General features: G+C 33.7%; 1 protein-coding gene across 1 annotated transcript; it reads left to right on the forward strand.

The window, feature by feature from the left end:
• Positions 1-9,186: 9,186 nt before the first annotated feature.
• On the forward strand, positions 9,187-20,803 carry LOC111048982. Its single transcript, XM_039426999.1, has 4 exons — positions 9,187-10,972; positions 13,985-14,199; positions 14,555-14,688; positions 20,651-20,803. Exons 1-4 carry the CDS (start codon positions 10,832-10,834, stop codon positions 20,761-20,763), a joined length of 603 nt encoding a protein of 200 aa, XP_039282933.1. The 5' UTR covers positions 9,187-10,831; the 3' UTR covers positions 20,764-20,803.
• Positions 20,804-21,607: the final 804 nt, after the last annotated feature.

The following is a 21,607-nucleotide window of genomic DNA, read 5'->3' on the forward strand; positions in this document are numbered from 1 at the left end:
GATTTGGAGAAGGTCCACTGACTTTATAACGTGAATCTTATTATAATATAGTGAGGTCCACGTTATAATGGCAGTGTTTTATTAGCAATGGTATTGCTATCCTTGTCTATCATTCAACAAAGCGGATAGCGCTATCTCTTTCTCGCTTTGTTCTGTTGCCAGATCGTCTTTTAACAATGTAGAATTATTAATGAATTAACAAAATATTAAATCTTGATTTTGAAAATTCGTTATGAAATCATTGAAAAATACTATTTCTTGCTTGATAAAATATAATTGATTATTTAAACGAGAATGAACAGTTAATATAGCGGTTCTAACTGTTATACTGTTATATACGGTTATACGTTATATACGTTATAGCGGTTATAACTGTTATATATATAACAGTTAATATAGTTAGTATGTCCTCAGGATTCTGAGGACACTGGTCGACAAGGGATGTCTAAGAGTTATCTACTTCTCTCTAGCTCAGTCCCTGATGCTGTATGGGATTGTGGGATGGCGAGGTGCAAGCTTCTTGCACATTGAACCGCTCCTCAGGGTGCAGAAGCTGATCATGAGGGTCATCAACCAGAAGCCTCCACGCTATTCATCAGACCAGCTATTCATGAGTTTGACGTGATGGATCCAAGACAGCTTTACTCCAAGGAGATACTATGCAGATTACACAAGAACCAACAACATTTCAAACCAGAAACCACAACCACAACACCACATACAGGAATCTTCTCATCACTAGTGTTGCAAGGAAGGCACTATACCAGAGACATTTCAATCATTTAGCACCAAAATTATATAATCTACTTCCTGCAAACTTTAAACAGATTAATCATCCTAGAAAGTTCAAAACAATAGTACACAATTGGTTGATGTACAAAGGAAGACAGAACATAGAAACATTATTTCAAACACAACTAACCACCTAATGACTTACTAAACACTAAATAATACGCACAAAAAAACAACAATACCTACTCTAGAACATGGTACGCCATAGTGGAGTAGGTCAATTTCCACACAGAAAAAACTAAACAAGTAGAGGACACATTATAAGAATTTTTTGTAACTAACTTGTATGTAATATTGTAATTTATCTAATATTTTGTGTAATTGATGTTGTAGTTTTAGTTTTTTTTGGGAAATAAACATTTATTTATTTATTTATGTATATTTATTTATTTATTTATTTATTTATTTATTTTAATATTACACCAATAAACCGGTATCAGTTACCCTCCATAGAAGGCATTGACAAGACAGAGGATCGGCAACGTTGTTCTCCTATCTTACTCCACTGCCATTATAACGTGGACCTCACTATAGAAGAAGCAAGCTTTTCGACGGTCAATACATTTCCAGTTCACCCCAGCAGGTTTAGAGCCTAAAGTTGGTTGAGAGATTGATTCACTTGAAATTGTCAGCTTTTTGGTGTTAATATTATTAGTGCTTCGCACTCAAACTAACGCTGCCAGTGATGCAATAATGCAGTACAATAATATCACGAACAGGCATAAATAACCGCCCCTAAAAATAAACAAAATATATATATAATATATACAACCACCCCCACCATTTGTTGAATATTGTTAGTGAAAGTAGTTTACCTCAGATTATATATTTATCTTACTTGATGAAGGGTTGTGGGGGGGGGTGGCGGGAAGAAAACCAGGTCAGTTTTCCAAGTATGAAGGAGAAGAAGAAGTAGTAGTAGTAGAAGAAGAAGAAAACAGTAGAAGGAGAAGAAGAAGAAAAGGAGAAGGACAGGAAGTAGTAGTAGCTAGTAGAAGAGGAAGAGAAAGAAGATTGAGGAAGAAGGAGAGGAGATGATAGGAAGAGAGAGAGAGAGAGAGAGATAGAGAAAGAAAGATGGTGAGGAGAGGGAGATTTAGGCTTGAAAATCTCGCAGAAGAAGAAGAAGAGAAGAAGAAGAAGAAGAATAAGAATAACAACAACATGGCAAAGAAGAAGAATCAGCAGAATAACAAGAAGAAGACGCTGAAACAAAAGGTATCTTCCTCTCTTTTTTTTCTCTTCTCCAACACACCCAACCACAAAGCCCATGGTTTTTTTTATTTGTACATTTTATTTTGTTTTATTTGTTTCAATTCTTTTTATTTTGTTTTGTCTTGTTATGTGTGTTTTTAATAAATAATAAAAAAATAAAAAAATAAAAGAACATGAAGTGGAAGCTGAAGAACAGAATTGGAGGAGGAGAGGAAGGAGGATGTGGAATAAGAAGGAGGTCGAAAAAAAGAAGAAAAATATAAGGCTGGGAGAGAAGGAAAAGAAGAAGTAGAAGCAGATTAACAATAAAAAGATGATTAGGAATTCTAATAGAAGGTAAGGTTTATAAGAAGTTATACTGCATTTAAAAGAAGGAGATGGAAGAGAAGGCGATGAAGGAGACGAACAAGAAGATGGAGAATCATTAAGAGTAGGAAAATGAGAAGCAGAATGATTAAAAGAAGAAGAACAACATGACGAAGAAGAAGAAGAAAAATCAGCAGAATAACAAGAAGAAGACGCTGAAACAAAAGGTATCTTCCTCTCTTTTTTTTCTCTTCTCCAACAACCACAAAGCCCATGGTTTTTTTATATTTGTAACATTTTATTGTGTTTTATTTGTTTCAAATTCTTTGTAATTTTGTTTTGTCTTGTTATGTGTGTTTTTAATAAATAATAAAAAAATAAAAAAATAAAAGAACATGAAGTGGAAGCTGAAGAACAAGAAAATTGGAGGAGGAGAGGAAGGAGGATGTGGAATAAGAAGGAGGTCGAAAAGAAGAAGAAAAATATAAGGCGGGGAGAGAAGGAAAAGAAGAAGTAGAAGCAGATTAACAATAAAAAGATGATTAGGAATTCTAATAGAAGGTAAGGTTTATAAGAAGTTATACTGCATTTAAAAGAAGGAGATGGAAGAGAAGGCGATGAAGGAGACGAACAAGAAGATGGAGAATGAGATAAGAGTAGAAAAATGAGAAGCAGAATGATTAAAAAGAAGAAGAAAAACATGACGAAGAAGAAGAAGAAAAACAGAATAACAAGAAGAAGAAGGCGAAGAAGAAGAAGACGTAGCAGAAGATAAAGAAGTGGAATAAAAATATGAGAAGGAATAATAATAAAAGATAAGGGTTATAAATTTTATACTACTTATATAAGAAGGAGGTGGAGGAGACGAAGAAGACGAAGTAGAAGATGGAGAAAATGAGAGGAAAGAGTAGAAAAAGCTGAAGAAGAAGAAGAAGAAGAAGAAGAAGAATCCAGGTCAGTTCTTCCAAGATGAAGACGAAGAAGGAGAAGTAGTAGTAGTAGTAGAAGAAGAAGGAGACGACGAAGAAGAAGAAGAAGAAAAAGAAGTAGAATGAGAAATAGAAGCGGAATGACAATAAAAATATGAGGAGGAATAATAAAAGATTATAATGAATAATATAAGGAGGTGGTGGAGAAGGAGGACGGAGTAGAAGATGAGGTGGAATGAGAGGAAAGAGTAGAAAAAGCTGAAGAAGGAGAAGAAGATGAAGCAGAAGAAGAGAAGAAGAAGAAGATGATGAAGGGGATGATGAAGAAGAAGAAGAAGAAGAAGGAGAAGAAGAAGAAGAAGAAGAAGAGAAGAAGAAGAAGAAGACCTAGAATGAGAGGGAAGTGTAGGAAAAGAACAAGCAGAAGAAGGAGAAGAAGAAGAGGGTGCAGAAGAAGGAGAAGAAGAATAAAAGCAAGAAGAGAAAAAGATAGAGGAAAAATATATAGTTGAACAATGTTGAGAAAGGGGTTGGTGTTCCCAGAGAAAGGTTTCAACTTGATAGCTAAGGTCGTGAAAATATTGTTTGAGGGGTTTTGAAGGGTGCAGGACTCAGAAGGGGTTCGGGGTTAAAGGGTGCAGGGTTCAGAAGGGCTTTGGGGGGCTTGAAAGACCAGGGTTCCACGTGAAAGGGGGTTTAAAAGACTTGGAAGCTCCAATTTCCACACGCAATGCCCGCCCCGTTTATTGTCTCACAATGCTTTGTTTAGTTTTTTGCCAGTGATTTATGAGCTTTGAGTTTCTAAACGACTTATCAAGGACAACTTGGTATGAACTTAACTATTGTAATCGAAATTCGCCATTATTTTTGTGCGCTTCTCTAGTGAGGTTCACGTTATAACGGCAGTATTTGATTAACATTGGTGTTGCTATCCTTGTCTGTCATTCGACAAAGCAGATAGCGGTATCCTTTTCTACCTCCGCATGGTAGATCGTTTTTTGACAATCGAGGAATATGATTAATTCACAAAATATTTTATATCAATTATGAAAATGTATTATTCAATCATTTGAAAAATATATTTTATTAGAAAATTAAAATAGAATTCATTATTTTGAACAAGAATGAACAGTTAAGGCTGTGCAAAGGCTAAAATAAACTTTCTACTCGTGATATTTTTCAAAATTTTTCGATTTGTATATCATCAAGCTATCAAAATGAAAAAGTTTTCTCAGGAAAACATTACTTTTTGAGATATGAGCGACTGAAGTTTGAATTTTTGGGACAGAACATTTCAAATTCGGTACGATATAAATCCATGAGATTCAGAGGATGGATTCTTCATGGTAATGTTGATCTAGTAAAACAAACATTTACTGAAAATATCAATTTTTGGAAAAGTTATTCAATTTATCAAAAATAACTCAACTAAAAGTTATTTTTGGTTATTTTTAGTAAATTGAAAACTATCTTATTGATATTTTCAGAAAATTTTGTCTTACTAGATCAATAATACCATGAAGAATTTATCCTCTGAATCTCATGGATTTATCTCTTACCGAATGTGAAATGTTCTGTCCCAAAAATTTTAACTTTAGGTGCTCATATCTCAAAAAGTAATGATCGGAAAAAGAAATTTTCTGAGAAACTTTTCCATTTTGATAGCTTGATGATATACAAATCAAAAAACTTTGAAAAATATCACGAAAAAAAGTTTATTTTTAACCTTTACACAGCCTAAATTAACATCAGGTATATCTGATCGTTCTCCAACAGAATAAAAATATATTTAATTTAATATTCGACCCCAATTATAAATTTATTATTAGATAATAATTTAAAAATATACTTTCTTGATGAGTAAATTGAATTGATTATTTTAAACAAGAATGAACAGTTACTATCACATCAGATATACGGTATTAGCTATGTTAGTTTTGAAGCAATCCAAATTTGAAAATCTACTGGTGAAAATACTTGAGGACTGAAATTTTTGTGAATTGAAGAACTACAAGACTTAACCTATTTCGGACAATGTGTAACCTTAACTAAATTTTGGAGAGGAATAGCACAAGGTTACCTTATTTTCCCTCTCCTTATCATTTTGATAATGTTAATCATAATATATTTCCTTGGCGAATAAAATAGAATTAAAAATTCAAATTAATCCTGTAATTCACCCCGAAGACTTCTGCTCCGCAAATATTGACAACAGGGTAAACAGCTAGATGGAATTCGATGAAGTAGAAGTTATGTAGTAGCAGAAGTCTTCAGGTGAATTACAGCATTTAATTTGATTTTCGTTTAATGATAATTATTAATTCATATGAATAATTGCTATATCTCAGTAATTTCCATAAAATAGGATTGATCATTTTAAACAAGAATTAACATAGCATCAGATATACATAAACAAGAATGAATATACCGTATAAGCTTTTCTCTATAGAAGGCTGTGACAGGAAAACTTATACCGTACGATTGTTAACCTGTAAGTGGTGGTTGTACAAAAGCCGGTCAAATTTTAACCGTGATCAATTCCACGAGAACCAATTAGAGAACCTGTCTTCTCAAAAACGCCTTCTCTGATTGGTTCTCCTGGTCCAGAGATCACGGTTAAAATTTAACTGGCTTTTGTGCAACCGGGCGTATGACTGTTGGAACTTTTTTAAGATTGTTGAAACTTATAGTCCATACAAAATTACTCTTGAGTTGGAGGGATATGCGGAAAGAAAAATGGGTTTTTTAAGATTGTTGAAACTTATAGTCCATACAAAATTACTCTTGAGTTGGAGGGATATGCGGAAAGAAAAATGGAGGGAGATCAGCCAATTACAGTGATGGATGGAGTCATAGGTAGAAGCGCAGTTGCCAATTTGTCGATTAGACTCAGTCGATTCAGTGCTTTCAGAGAGAAAATTTCGTACGTGTATCATGAGCACTTTAACACTCAAGAGAACGCTGGCCGCTTTAGAACGGCAACATTGTAACCCTACCTTTCTCTGCTGCGTATCACCCTTCAAGTCAATAGTAGTTCTGTAAGACTATAAGATTGTTTTATTCTCTCTAGCAGTGGCTAACCAGAGAATCGGCAACGCTGTTCTCCTATCTTTCTCCACTACCATTATAACATGGACTTCACTACCTTACTACAATAACATAAAGTATATAATCCAATTCTACCGTAAAAATAACAACATAGAACGATAATCGAATATAACACTGGGGATTTATAGCAACCCATTTCAAATCGTTAATGTTGCGGATATTGCAGATTTCCTAGGGGATTGGTGAGGGGTGGGATAAGAGGGGAAGCGACATCTCAGCTTTAGCGCGTGATTGGTTGCCATTAAACTCCAATTAGCCAATCAGAGGCACGCAAATTCCGCGCCTTTATTCCGACCACGCTTATATTTGTTATTCCCTTCTCTTTCTCTCTCTCACTCATACACACTCACTCTCTCTCTCTTCGACTCTTTAAAGAATCGATAATTATCTGTTGAAACACCGCCGATTTATGAGGCTACATCACATTATTATATTATCGTTATTCTAATTGCATTTATATATTTTAAGAATAAGAATCTTTATTGACCAACAAGTACATAATATTATACAATAGGTTTTGTCACTTTGTGAGGGCACGCGACCCATTATATTTATTCTCATTGATTAATTATTCATACTTTGTAAAATTCGTTGAATAGCATTATCGTCATTTAATGTAAATTAGTGTATAAGCCAGTAAATATTGTAAACTACATAAATAAAGAATCTAATCTAACTAACTGTATATTATACATTATTAAATTCTAAGTTAAAACACTTTTCTGGCCCCTTTTTTCATTTTTAAATTTAATGGGTTTATGGTTAAAGAAAACTTATATAATAATTGGTTCAAAAATTAATTTTAATTTATTTTTTTTCCAAAGGTCGTGTATTATGGGAAGGATTTTTAATATTCTTTCCGAAGAATTGACATTAATGTGTCCAAAGATCCGCCCATTTAGTAGATTCATAATCATTATCTATAGTTATTCCAAATTGCTTTTTTCATATCATGTACAGTTCAATAATTATTCTCTTAGTCTATATTATGTAAATTCATCTATAATTTTGCTGTATTGTAAGCAATTATATATAAGTGTATATTTATATTGTAATTCACATAAATAAAGTACTCAATCAATCAATCAATCTCTCTCTTCAAGGTCGTGTGTTAATGGGAAGGATATTATTGTCTATCCTTTTCACAGAATTGACAATTATTTATTGAAACACCGCCGATTTATGTAGTTGCAGCACAATATATTATACTATCGTTATTCAAATTGCATTAAATCTTTATTCTCATTAATTAATTTTTCATACTTTGTAAAATTCGTTGAATAATTGTCAATAATGTAATTTAATGTAAATTATAACATACATATTGTAACATGTATATTGTAACATACATAAATAAAAAATTCTAATCTAATTTTATTCAACGTTTAATATATTATTTAAAGTCATCATATTTGTTAGAGTGTTACTGAAAAGGATAATATGAGTTTTATTTCTAAAGAATGGACATTGATATGTTCAAAGCTCCACCAATTTATGTAGATGCATAACAATATTATCTTGGAGTAATCCTAAATTGCATTTTTGTTCATTTCATGCACAGTTCTAAAGTATTTTTTTCAATGATCAAATAATAAATATACACAATTGGGATTATAAATACCTTTTCCCAATTAATTATATTTCCAAATTGTTGTAAAACAGTCTGGCAACGTTGCGGAGGTAGAAAAGGGTAACCCTATCTGCTTTGACGAATGATAGTCAAGGATAGCAACACCGATGTTAATCTAATACTGCCATTATAACGTGGACCTCTCTATAGCACAAAGTTACCCTATTTTTAAAAACATTTTTCTTAAACTTCAAGATTATCTAGAAGCTCTGGTATCCAATTATATAATATATTACCTGATTTCATGAAGAGTATGAATGAACGAGACTTTAGATCTCAATTAAAGATAGATTTTTCCAAGAGTACTTTCTACTCAAAAGAAGAGTACATTCAATATTACCCCACATGAATGGTATAATGATTTCTTTTCCTGTGTTTTGTGTATTTGTAACTGTGGGCTGTGTCTTTTTTTCGACCATTTAGATTTTTTGACAAGTTCCTGATCCCCCTGTTTTAGGTGTGGGCAGTGGATGCTATTCAATCTATCTATCTACCTAATAGCTCCAATTTTTTTGTATAAGGTTTCAATTTATTTATTTCATGTGTAAACTCAAATCACTAATCAGTTCTGCTTCAATATATCTGCAATAGTTTACTAAAATAGTTTAATCTACTTTGTAAAAATAATTGAGAACTGAAAATTTTGTGAAGTGAACAACTACAAGACTTGACCTATTTCGGACTATGTGTAACCTTATCTAAATTTGGGAGAGGTATAGCAAAAGGCTACCTTATTTTCGATGATCTACTTATTGTTGTATGAATCAATAAAGAATAAAGTTTCAATATTTTTTTATAATGTTTGAATTTACTGTACAATTTTTTTTTTGTGCAATGAGATAATTTTATTTTATCAATTCAATCGTTTTTTTTCAGACAAACTCATGGATCGAATAAAGAATAAAGTTTCAATATTTTTCTATAATGTTTGAATTTATTGTATAAATTTTTTTGTGCAATGATATAATTTTATTAATTCAATCGTTTTTTGTTCAGACAAACTCATGGATCGAAAACCTGGCGCCACCTTCACAAAGAACCATGAAACATCTACGCGGTAACCTCTACAAGGACACTGGCTAAACATTTTAAATGTATGACGCCTTTTATCGTGATTTGAATCGTAATCACAATCGTCAGTTATCAAAAAGTTGCTCAAATATCCAAGTTAATCGTTGATAAATAGTTCAAAAACTACCTACAAAAATAACTAAACTGTAAGTTGGGATACGGCATACTTTCAGTTCAAGTTAATAAATTGAAAATATTGAGTTAAAACTTATGAGAAGATACAGATAACCAAACTTAAAGTTAATAGGTTGGAGTAATGTTAGGATAAAAATTATCAAACTCAAAGTATAGTTGAATTTAATAAGTTGAAATTGACAATAAAAATATAAAGATGAACTGATGAGATGGTAAAAAACCAAACTAAGAGTTTAAGATACATTGAAGTTGACGTTGAAAATATAAAGTTGAACTAGTTGGGGATATAGTTGAATTTAATACGTTGAAATTGACATTGAAAATAATTATGAAGATAGACTGATGAGATGGCAAAAAACCAAAGAGTTACATTGAAGTTGACGTTGAAAATATAAAGTTGAACCAACGAGAAGTTAAAAGTAACCAATCCTAAATTAAGTTTACTTGAAGTTGAAAATATAAAGTTGAACTAGTTGGGGATATAGTTGAATTTAATAAGTTGGAATTGACATTGAAAATAATTATGAAGATAGACTGATGAGATGGCAAAAAACCAAAGAGTTACATTGAAGTTGACGTTGAAAATATAAAGTTGAATTAACGAGAAGTTAAAACTGACCAATCCTAAATTAAGTTTACTTGAAGTTGAAAATATAAAGTTGAACTAGTTGGGGATATAGTTGAATTTAATAAGTTGGAATTGACATTGAAAGTATGAAGATGAACTGATGAGATGGCAAAAAACTAAACTAAGAATTGGAGATACATTGAAGTTGACGTTGAATTAACGAGAAGTTGAAAATAACCAATCCTAAATTAAGTATACTTGAAGTTGAAAATATAAATTTGAACTAGTTGGGGATATAGTTGGATTTAATAAGTTAAAAATGACATTGAAAGTATGAAGATGAACTGATGAGATGGCAAAAAACCAAACTAAGAATTGGAGATACATTGAAGTTGACGTTGAATTAACGAGAAGTTGAAAATAACCAATCCTAAATTAAGTATACTTGAAGTTGAAAATATAAAGTTGAACTAGTTGGGGATATAGTTGGATTTAGTAAGTTAAAAATGACATTGAAAGTATGAAGATGAACTGATGAGATGGCAAAAAAACAAACTAAGAGATACATTGAAGATACATTGAAGTTGACGTTGAAAATATAAAGTTGAACTAGTTGAGGATATAGTTAAATTTAATAAGTTGAAATTGACTGAAAATAATTATGAAGATAAACTGATTAGATGGCAAAAAACCAAACGAAGAGTTGGATTTACATTGAAGTTGACGATGAAGACATATAGTTGAATTAACAAGAAGTTGAAGATAACCAATCCTAAATTAAGTATACTTGAAGTTGAAGTTAATAAGTTGAAAATATATAGTTGAACTAACGAGAAGTTGAAAATAACCAATCCTAAATTAAGTTGAAGTTGAAGTTAATAAGTTGAAAATATATAGTTGAACTAACGAGAAGATGAAAAAACAACCTTAGATTTGTGATTGAAGTTTTGAAAATATGAATTCAAACCAACGAGAACACAAAACTAACCAAACTGGAGTTGGAAACACTTGAATTTGAAGTAAATATTTATTTTAGTTTAAGTTGAAAGTAATATTTGAAGTTGATGTTAGGGCGCTATGAGCGTAGCAAAATGGCTACCTAGGGAAGAGCCACCTACTTTGGAGTACATCGTGGCCTGTAAGAAGCTACATCGCATGTGCTGCCGTCTGGAGGGAAAACTGGGACTTTTGCTGTTGGATGAAACCAATGTGCGAAATGTGAGTAACCACCATTAATTATTCATTCATTCATTATTCATTCATTCATTATTCATTCATTCATTCATTATTCATTCATTCATTCATTATTCATTTATTCATAGATATAGCTAAATTGATCTAGGTGGCATATGCACAGTCTGTCTTGCAGTATGGGATACTGGCCTGGGGGGGGGGAGCGGCCAGCTGTCATATGAACAACATTTTCGTGGTGCAGAAACACATAATAAGAGCATCCCTGGGTAAACCTAGACGCTATCCAAGTAATGAACTTTTTAGAGAATTGGGAGTGCTCACTGTTAAAGAATTGTATTTTAAAAATTTGATTCAATAAATGTAATTTGAGGCTCAACATGAGAGACACACCATACAACCTAAGAACAATGACCATAAACCAGGTTAGGATGGATCTAAATGTATGCAGGCAACAATTCAAATACAAAATTGATAAAGTTATGCTCCTGATTCCAGCGAGGATCGTAGAAATCAGCTGCAAAAAAATATTATTCTAAAGAAATAGATCACTGGTTGAGGGAAAATGGTGATATACTGGAATCTTTTTGATGATCTTAAAAAAATAGTTGTTTACCCCAAAACAGAAATAATCATACAAAAAACCATGATAGTTAAAATAGTGATGAAAAAATAACAAATCGAAATAGTAATAGATCTAACTAAATTGATAGTAATAATAAAACATAAAAACTAATAGTAATAATCAAAACAGAAAAAATCACACAAAATAAAACATAAAAATAATAGTAATAAAAGTTGCTGTATCGGGAGAAATTTTTCAATAGGTTTCTTTTGTTATTCATGTTTAGTAATATGTCAATTATAAGTAATTTTTAGTAATATTGTATTTTTTTGTTTTTGTTCTTAGAATAGAATTATAATTATATTTCTTTTTAGTTTTATGAAATAGCACAACTCGCATCCGCGCTCAGATTCTTTCTTTGCGGATGCTAATCTTTCCATAAAATGTAATTTATATTTATGTTTGTTAACTGTTTTTGAATGGAAATAAATTTGATTTGATTTGATTTTTGATTCATTATTCATTCATTGAATCTATGTTATATCTAGCTGCTATAGTGAGGTCCACGTTATAATGGCAGTGTTTGATTAGCAATGGTATTGCTATCCTTTTCTATCATACAACAAAATAGATAGCGCTATCTCTCTCTAGCTTTGCAATGTTGTCCATTTGCCAGAATATTTTATTTCTACTTTTGACAGTGACTGTACAAAAGTAAACAAACAATTCTCAGTCGCCATTTTTTTCTTCATTTTATCAAAATACGTTAGTACACAAGTCTTATAATTGATTAAAAATGTATTTTTGAAACAATGAAATAATTTTTAGACATTACCGTATAAGAAACACAAATTAAAATACCTGAAATTACATTTTAAAAGTTGATAACTAACCATCCTAGACTTCATCCATGCTTCAGTTAGCCTACACGTATAGGTTAGACCTACTCTTACCGGTATAAATAATATTGAAATGTTATTTCAGAATATTATTTCCTTTGGAATTACTTATTTCAAATAGGATTTCTATTTTTCTATTATTTTTAATAGAAATTGGAATAGAATACCTACCAAATAACTTAATTTCTGTTGTTTTGAAATTCAGATTGGTGTATCACAGCTTTTTTAATTAGCCGCCATTTCAGGTTTGTATAAAAATAAAAATCTGATCTCAGTTATGGAAGCAAATTTTTTAATCAAATTATGAAAAAAAATGTCTTGATTAATTTGACAATATCGGGGCACCGAGCTTCGCTCGTTATTTTTATTTATTGATAAACAGAACACAATTCTGTAAAATGATAGTGTTTATTTATCTCTTTTCTGTATAGGGCTACTTGTAATATAAATAGAAAGAAAAATCTCAGTACCCTTTTTGAATTATTCTATCACAACATGTTTCAACATTGATGCCATTTTACTTCATATCACTTGAAAACTAACGTTGTTTGTATCCTTTACTATTAAACGAGCAATTTCTATTTATATGTTTAGATGTTTGGATGTTTAGATGTTTGTATTTCACCGGATCTTGAAAACGGCTCTAACGATTCTCACGAAATTCAGAACATAGTAGGTTTATAATATGAACATTCGATTGCACTAGGTCTCATCCCTGGGAATACTCACTGAAGGACATTAAAAGGATAACTACTATTATTCATCCTTGGAAAAACAGCTGATAATAATTAGTCTTTCTTTTATCAATAATTAATTTTCTCTGTCTTTTTCATTCAAAATGATGATAATTATTTTGTCGTCTGTCGATGAGGGAAGTGAGTGAGCGAGTTCATGTGTGTGGGACTGTGTCAAAATTATGACTCAGCTTTTGAACTTTTGCAATCCATCAGGTACTTAGTGCCGGTTGCAAAAAAGTTGGGTTATTTTCAATCCTTATTAATTCCAGTAGATCCATATTTTTGGAATGGTCTTCTCTGATTTGGTTCACGTAATGTTAATCAGGATTAAAATTTAACCGGATTTTGTGCAACTGGGCCTTTGTGAAGGAAATTTTTGGATTCCTCTAGGAATTAATTCCAATTTACTGTGATTAGATAGAAAATTTCTGTATGAATGTTATTATAATTTCTCCTTTTGTAATAAATGTTTTATGCTTTCGTACTCCAGAGCGAAGCTCGGTCCCCGATATTAACTATTACCATAGAGAAACGATAGCATAAGTAGATATCCCATGGTATAGGGCGTTTATGTCGCAACTTTTACTGTTATCCCAAGCCGTTAGTTAACGTAGTTCTTTCCTATGCAGCTGTGTGACGCTAGTAGTCTCTCAAATTGTTCCGTTCATTCACTATTACCCCAACAAAACAGTAAAAATTGACAATAGTCGACAGTAATCGGCTTGAGATAACAGTAAAAGTTGCAACATAAATTCCCTATACCATGGGATATCTACTTACGCTATTGTTTCTCTATGCTATTACGAACTCTATGTTGTAACTATTTTATTCGGTGTAGGACCTGTGCGTGGTGACCGACCGCGCCGGCCCTGCTGTGGTGTCCCTGATGCAGCTGTTGGCCTCCACCGTGGTGTCCCAGCGCAGGGTGCACCACGCGTGCATCCACTGGCACCACACCATTTGCCAGCACCGTCTCTGTCTGCTCTACTTGCTCAACCAGGTCATCGCGCACTGTCTCACTCGCTCGCACATGCATCAACCACCTCTACTCAGGTAATCAAATCAAATAAATATATTCCATTTTTAGGACTCCTATTTCCTGAAACACTATATCAAATTAACTAAGAACTGAAAATTTTGTGAAGTGAACAACTACAAGACTTAACCTATTTCGGACTATGTGTAACCTTAACCAAATTTGGGAGAGGAATAGCACAAGGTTACCTTATTTTTTCTCTCCCTATCATTCTAATGATGTACTTATTGTATGAATCATTTAAGAATAAAGAATTTTTACCAGGAAATTGGTCCGAAATAATGTTTGTAAAATTGAATGATGAATAATGTGTTTTTGTGTTGGAAATGAAACTAATTATTAATTTATTAATTATTATTTGTTTTGTGGCAGGTTGATCGAAATCTTCAATGAACTTCACGCCTGTAATCTGCTGCTGGATGTGAAAGGATTATCAGTTGTCAAAAACACATGTCCTTCCCTTCTACAGCCGCTCAGAAAATTGACAATTACCAAAACTACTTCAGGTACCGTAAGCCTCTAGTTAGGTCCATGTTATCTATACTATAATAAAGTAAATAACTGGTTTATACACGTACAGGATAGGAAAATTATGTTTGACGCATCATCACGTCTCAAACAAAAGCCTCTCTAAATGGAGGTAAAATGATTTTTTTATTTATTATTTTACAAAAGCGACTTTCTAGAAGTATTTTAAGCCTAGGTGATGATGATGGGATCAATGATAATACAATGAAGGTAGAGTTATGAATGAATAAAAATTATAGGTTATGCTATCCACTTGAATTGATTTGAGTCCTCTTTTTAGTCCAGAAATAAATGAACTAGAAATTTTGAATTTGATTTGATTAAAAAAAGAAAATAATAGAATGATTACATATTCAATAAACTCTCAGAACTTGAAAATATTGAGTTATTAAGAAAAATTTGGAACCAGAAATAAAACACAAACTAATTCACTGAAAGCACAGCTGTTCGGCATTCTGCACACATGACCAGCCCATCTCAGCCTCATACTTTTCACAACAGATAAAATACTGGTCTCTTCGAACAATCTTCCTAGTTCCTCGTTTGTTCTCATCCTCCATATTTCATTTTCCTTGGTTGCTCCAAAAATTCTTCTTAAAATCTTTCTTTCCCATCTCTGAAGCAGACCTTCTTCTCGTGTAGTCAATGTCCAAGCTTCGGCCCCATATGTCACTATTGGTCTTAAAACTGTTGTCAATTTTTATTTTGCCTTTTTTGACACATTTTTGGACTTTAGGATATTCTGCAGGGCGAAATACACCCTATTTCCGGACATTATCCTAGCATCCACTTCTTCTGCTACATTATTCTCTTCCGTTATTAGGGTGCCCAAAATTGACAATAGTCGACAGTAATCGGCTTGAGATAACAGTAAAAGTTGCAACATAAATTCCCTATACCATGGGATATCTACTTACGCTATTGTTCCTCTATGCTATTACGAACTCTATGTTGTAACTATTTTATTTGGTGTAGGACCTGTGCGTGGTGACCGACCGCGCCGGCCCTGCTGTGGTGTCCCTGATGCAGCTGTTGGCCTCCACCGTGGTGTCCCAGCGCAGGGTACACCACGCGTGCATCCACTGGCACCACACCATCTGCCAGCACCGTCTCTGTCTGCTCTACTTGCTCAACCAGGTCATCGCGCACTGTCTCACTCGCTCGCACATGCATCAACCACCTCTACTCAGGTAATCAAATCAAATAAATATATTCCATTTTTAGGACTCCTATTTCCTGAAACACTATATCAAATTAACTAAGAACTGAAAATTTTGTGAAGTGAACAACTACAAGACTTAACCTATTTCGGACTATGTGTAACCTTATCTAAATTTGGGAGAGGAATAGCACAAGGTTACCTTATTTTTTCTCTCCCTATCATTCTAATGATGTACTTATTGTATGAATCAATAAAGAATAAAGTATAAAGAATTTTTACCAGGAAATTGGTCCGAAATAATGTTTGTAAAATTGAATGACGAAAAAACCATGTTTTTCACGTTTTTCTCGAAAACGGCTCTAACGATTTTCTTCAAATTTATACCATGGATAGCTATTTATAAGCCCTATCAACTGGCATGAGTCTCATTTCTGGGATAATTTCAGGAGCTCTGTAATATTCTTGAGAAAAATGGCGGATAATGACGAAAAAACCATGTTTTTCACGTTTTTCTCGAAAACGGCTCTAACGATTCTCACGAAATTCAGAACATAGTAGGTTTATAATATGAACATTCGATTGCACTAGGTCTCATCCCTGGGAATACTCACTGAAGGACATTAAAAGGATAACTACTATTATTCATCCTTGGAAAAACAGCTGATAATAATTAGTCTTTCTTTTATCAATAATTAATTTTCTCAGTCTTTTTCATTCAAAATGATAATAATTATTTTGTCGTCTGTCGATGAGGGAAGTGAGTGAGCGAGTTCATGTGTGTGGGACTGTGTCAAAATTATGACTCAGCTTTTGAACTTTTGCAATCAATTCATCAGGTACTTAGTGCCGGTTGCAAAAAAGCCGGGTTATTTTGAATCCTGATTAATTCCAGTGGATCCATCTTTTTGGAATGGTCTTCTCTGATTTGGTTCACGTAAAGTTAATCAGGATTAAAATTTAACCGGCTTTTGTGCAACTGGGCCTTTGTGAAGGAAATTTTTGGATTCCTCTGGGAATTAATCTCAATTTACTGTGATTGGATAGAACATTTCTGTATGAATGTTATTATAATTTCTTCTTTCGTAATAAATGTTTTATGCTTTTGTACTCCAGAGTAAAGCTCGATCCCCGATATTAACTATTACCATAGAGAAACGATAGCATAAGTAGATATCCCATGGTATATGGCGTTTATGTCGCAACTTTTACTGTTATCCCAAGCCGTTAGTTAACGTAGTTCTTTCCTATGCAGCTGTGTGACGCTAGTAGTCTTTCAAATTGTGCCGTTCATTCACCATCACCCCAACAAAACAGTAAAAATTGACAATAGTCGACAGTAATCGGCTTGAGATAACAGTAAAAGTTGCAACATAAATTCCCTATACCATGGGATATCTACTTACGCTATTGTTCCTCTATGCTATTACGAACTCTATGTTGTAACTATTTTATTTGGTGTAGGACCTGTGCGTGGTGACCGACCGCGCCGGCCCTGCTGTGGTGTCCCTGATGCAGCTGTTGGCCTCCACCGTGGTGTCCCAGCGCAGGGTGCACCACGCGTGCATCCACTGGCACCACACCATCTGCCAGCACCGTCTCTGTCTGCTCTACTTGCTCAACCAGGTCATCGCGCACTGTCTCACTCGCTCGCACATGCATCAACCACCTCTACTCAGGTAATCAAATCAAATAAATATATTCCATTTTTAGGACTCCTATTTCCTGAAACACTATATCAAATTAACTAAGAACTGAAAATTTTGTGAAGTGAACAACTACAAGACTTAACCTATTTCGGACTATTTATAAGCCCTATCAACTGGCATGAGTCTCATTTCTGGGATAATTTCAGGAGCTCTGTAATATTCTTGAGAAAAATGGCGGATAATGACGAAAAAACCATGTTTTTCACGTTTTTCTCGAAAACGGCTCTAACGATTTTCTTCAAATTCATATCATAGATAGCTATCTATAAGCCCTATCAACTGGCATGAGTCTCATTTCCGGGAAAATTTCAGGAGCTCCGTAATATTATTGAGAAAAATGGCGGATAATGACTAAAAACCATGTTTTTCAGATTTTCTCAAAAACGGCTCTAACGATTTTTTTCAAATTCATACCCTGTATAGTTATTTATCAGATCTATCAACTGGCATTGGGAAACTAATGGGAGGTCCACCCTATCCTTGAGAAATGGACTTTGTAACCTCCATCTCGTGCATGAGGTAGAGCAGTTTATAAAAAGTACACAGTCATAGTCAAGATAATTCATCTGTAGAACAGCTGTTTTGACGACTTTAAAAAAATTAGGACTAAAAAAATCATCGAGTTTCACACAATTTACACAAAGAAAAAGGATTCTGAAAACAATAAATAATTATATATACACATATACAGAAGCCTGATCATAGGTTCAAATATGAGCAAGGAAAGTTGTGTGAGTGTACCACACCAGATTTTTTCAAATCACTCTCAAAAATTTCATCTACCTACTATTGTGTTTAAGACACCTATAGAGTTATCATAGTTTCACCACTATTCTGTTCCACAGCTTCCTATCTCTTGCAGTCGTTAACTATACTATAATAAAGTAAAGAACTGGTTTATACACGTACGGGATAGGAGAATTATGTTTGACCCATCATCACGTCTCAACTACTGGACTGATTAACTTGAAATTTTGCATATAGATTCTTAATTAACCGAGGATGGTTGTAGGCCTATTTTCAATTTTCCAAGATTTCATTACGTCAAGTTTTCAGTTTGTAAAGTTTAAAAATAGGCCCTTGCGGATCATGGGTTTCTGCTAGTCTATAATATTATAAAGAAAAGAATTGGCTTATACATCTATACATGTACGGGATAGGAAATACACGAAAGACACATTATCAAGATATCATTACGTCAAGTTTTCAGTTTGTAAAGTTTAAAAATAGACCCTCGTGGAGCACGGGTTACCTTCTTGTAAATAATAGATGAATACATATTTGGCAGAATTGTAAATACTGCAAATAATGATTGGCAGAATTTAATCATTATGATGTTGCTATCCTTGTCTATCATTCGACAAAGCAGATAGTGCTATCCTTTTCTAGCTCCGTCATATTGACAGAAGATTCTTCAACAATGTATGACTATAATTAAAAAAATATTCAATCTCAATTATCTAATCATTGAAAAATATACTGGTGTTTCAAAAAGAATGACCCAATTTTAAACAGTTCTATTTATTTGAAAAAATTGTTCACACAAACCAATTTTACATCAAATCACTCACAGAAGTATCGAGTTTATGATGATGTATGTTCTATGTGTCCTCCTTTTGAGGCTCGGACGTCATCTAGACGGTAGCCAAATTCATCCCAGACTGTTCACAAGATGTCTTCTCGGACTGAAGCTACTGCATCAGTTATCCTGGTTTACAGCTCCTCAATATCAAATGCTAAGGGAGGAACATAAACACGATCTTTAACGTTGTTCCTCCCTTAGAACGTGATGTTGAGGAGCTAGAAACCAGTAGCGACAGTCCGAGAAGACATCTTGCGAACAGACTGGGATGAATTTGGCTACCGTCTAGATGTCGTCCGAGCCTCAAAAGGAGGGCACATACAACACTTATAATACATCATCATAAACTTGATACTTCGGTGAGTAATTTGATGTGAAATTGGTTTGTGTGTGCCATTTTTCAAAATAAATATAACTGTTTAAAATTGGGTCATTATTTTTGAAACACCCGGTATCTTCTTGACGAATAAAACAAATGACGAATTTTAAACAAGAATGAAGAGTTAGTATTATATTATTACAGTGTGGTATAATATTAGAAACTGAAATTGTTTTGTTTGCAATTAAGTTGCTTGTAAACGTGATTTAGTTGCTGAGAAATGGAACACAAGTGTTTTACAACTACCTGGCACATAAGAAATAACTGAAATGATTTTATTTTATTCATTTTAGTGCTTTTAAACGTGATTTACTTGCTGCGAAAAGCTCGGAGTGCCTCATGTTTGCAGATGATACCAAAATATTTAGACAGATTAGGTCTGTTGATGACTGTTCGTTGCTTCAAAAAGATATTGATGCACTGCAGAAGTGGTGTTTGGAATCAAGACTCACGCTGAATGTGGCAAAATGTAAGGTGGTATCGTTTACCAGACAGAGGGAACCTTTCCATCATAACTACAATATTGGTAATATTTTGTTGGACCATTCGCAAGAGTATAGGGATCTGGGAGTGATTATGGATGCTCATATGGATTTTGATAAGCACATTGAACACCTGTTATCAAAGTGCAATCAGATGATGGGCTTTGTTTTAGAACATGCTCAAGCTTCGAGAGGTGGGAGCCCATTTTATACTTGTTCAAGTCTTTGATTCGAAGCCAGCTTGAGTATGCAGCGCCGGTCTGGAGTCCTTATCAGATCACCTATGTAATAAAACTTGAGAGAATGCAAAATAAATTTCTAAGATTCCTCTTCTTCAAAAAATTCGGGCATACCTGTGAGAGGGGTTTTCCTACACGTCGATTAAGATCATTGTTTGAAGTTGATGCTCTTAAGCTCAGGAGAGAGGTATCATCTTTGATTCTTTTAAGATACTAACGAATGAGGTTGATTCTTCTTATCTCCTGGGAAGAATTGGATTCGCCGTGCCCACTCTCAGGCGAAGATGGCATTCCCTATTCGCGGTACTTAGTTGCTTATAGAAAATATAAAATAAATCAGTGTGTTCACCCCCATAAGAGCCAATGCTATTGTTTTTGTGAACTGTTCAGGTGATAGCCCAGCACAGAGCTCAGTACTGTGCCCAGCTGTTTCTGGACGTAATAGTGGACATCTACCAGGGACGGGAAACCAATCACGAATCGCCGAGACCCGTTGTGGATGAAGACAATGTAGTCAGCTCTGACAATTCCAGCATAGAGGTGTACAAGTGAGTTTCTTTTTCATATCTATTTAGTTTAAAAGGTATTTCAGTAGTGATAAAGCACTGATTACCCAGACATCAGTCGTCTCTTATTTTTGTCATCTTATTAGTTTGACTTCATATTTTTCCATCTCTCTTATCTTATCTTATATATATAAAAGCGAAATGGCACTCACTCACTGACTGACTGACTGACTGACTCACTCACTCACTCACTCACTCACATAACTAAAAATCTACCGGACCAAAAACGTTCAAATTTGGTAGGCATGTTCAGTTGGCCCTCTAGAGGCGCACTAAGAAATCTTTTGGCAATATTTTAACTCTAAGGGTTGTTTTTAAGGGTTTAAAGTTCGTCTTTTAGCATGTATATTCTTCTTCTCCCAATCTCTTAATTATAATTGAAATTTCCATATCAAATGTTACTATAGAACTATAATCAAGATAGAGTACCTCTTCGAAACAGTTGTTAACTGGCAACTAAATTAATAATTTTGTCAGGTTGGCATTAAGTTGAGTTGACTTTGTTAGGTTGGAACCAAGTTAAAGATTTAAATGCATTTATCGCGGAAAAATTGATTGGGCACTGCTACTTCAATCCTGGGAATATTATATTACTAGCCGTCAGGCTCGCTTCGCTCGCCATATCCGTTTAGCCAGACGTTTAGTCTGGCCCCCGACTAACATATGATAAAAATGAAAAATGCAGGCGAGCGAAGCGAGAATCTCATTCTTGGACGGTCCAGGGGGCGGAGCCTGACGGCTAGTTCTCAATAATTACTCTTTCTTTCAATCCAATTTTTTG

Source organism: Nilaparvata lugens, chromosome 1, assembly GCF_014356525.2.
Source record: "Nilaparvata lugens isolate BPH chromosome 1, ASM1435652v1, whole genome shotgun sequence".
NCBI classification, from domain to species: Eukaryota; Metazoa; Arthropoda; class Insecta; order Hemiptera; family Delphacidae; genus Nilaparvata; species Nilaparvata lugens.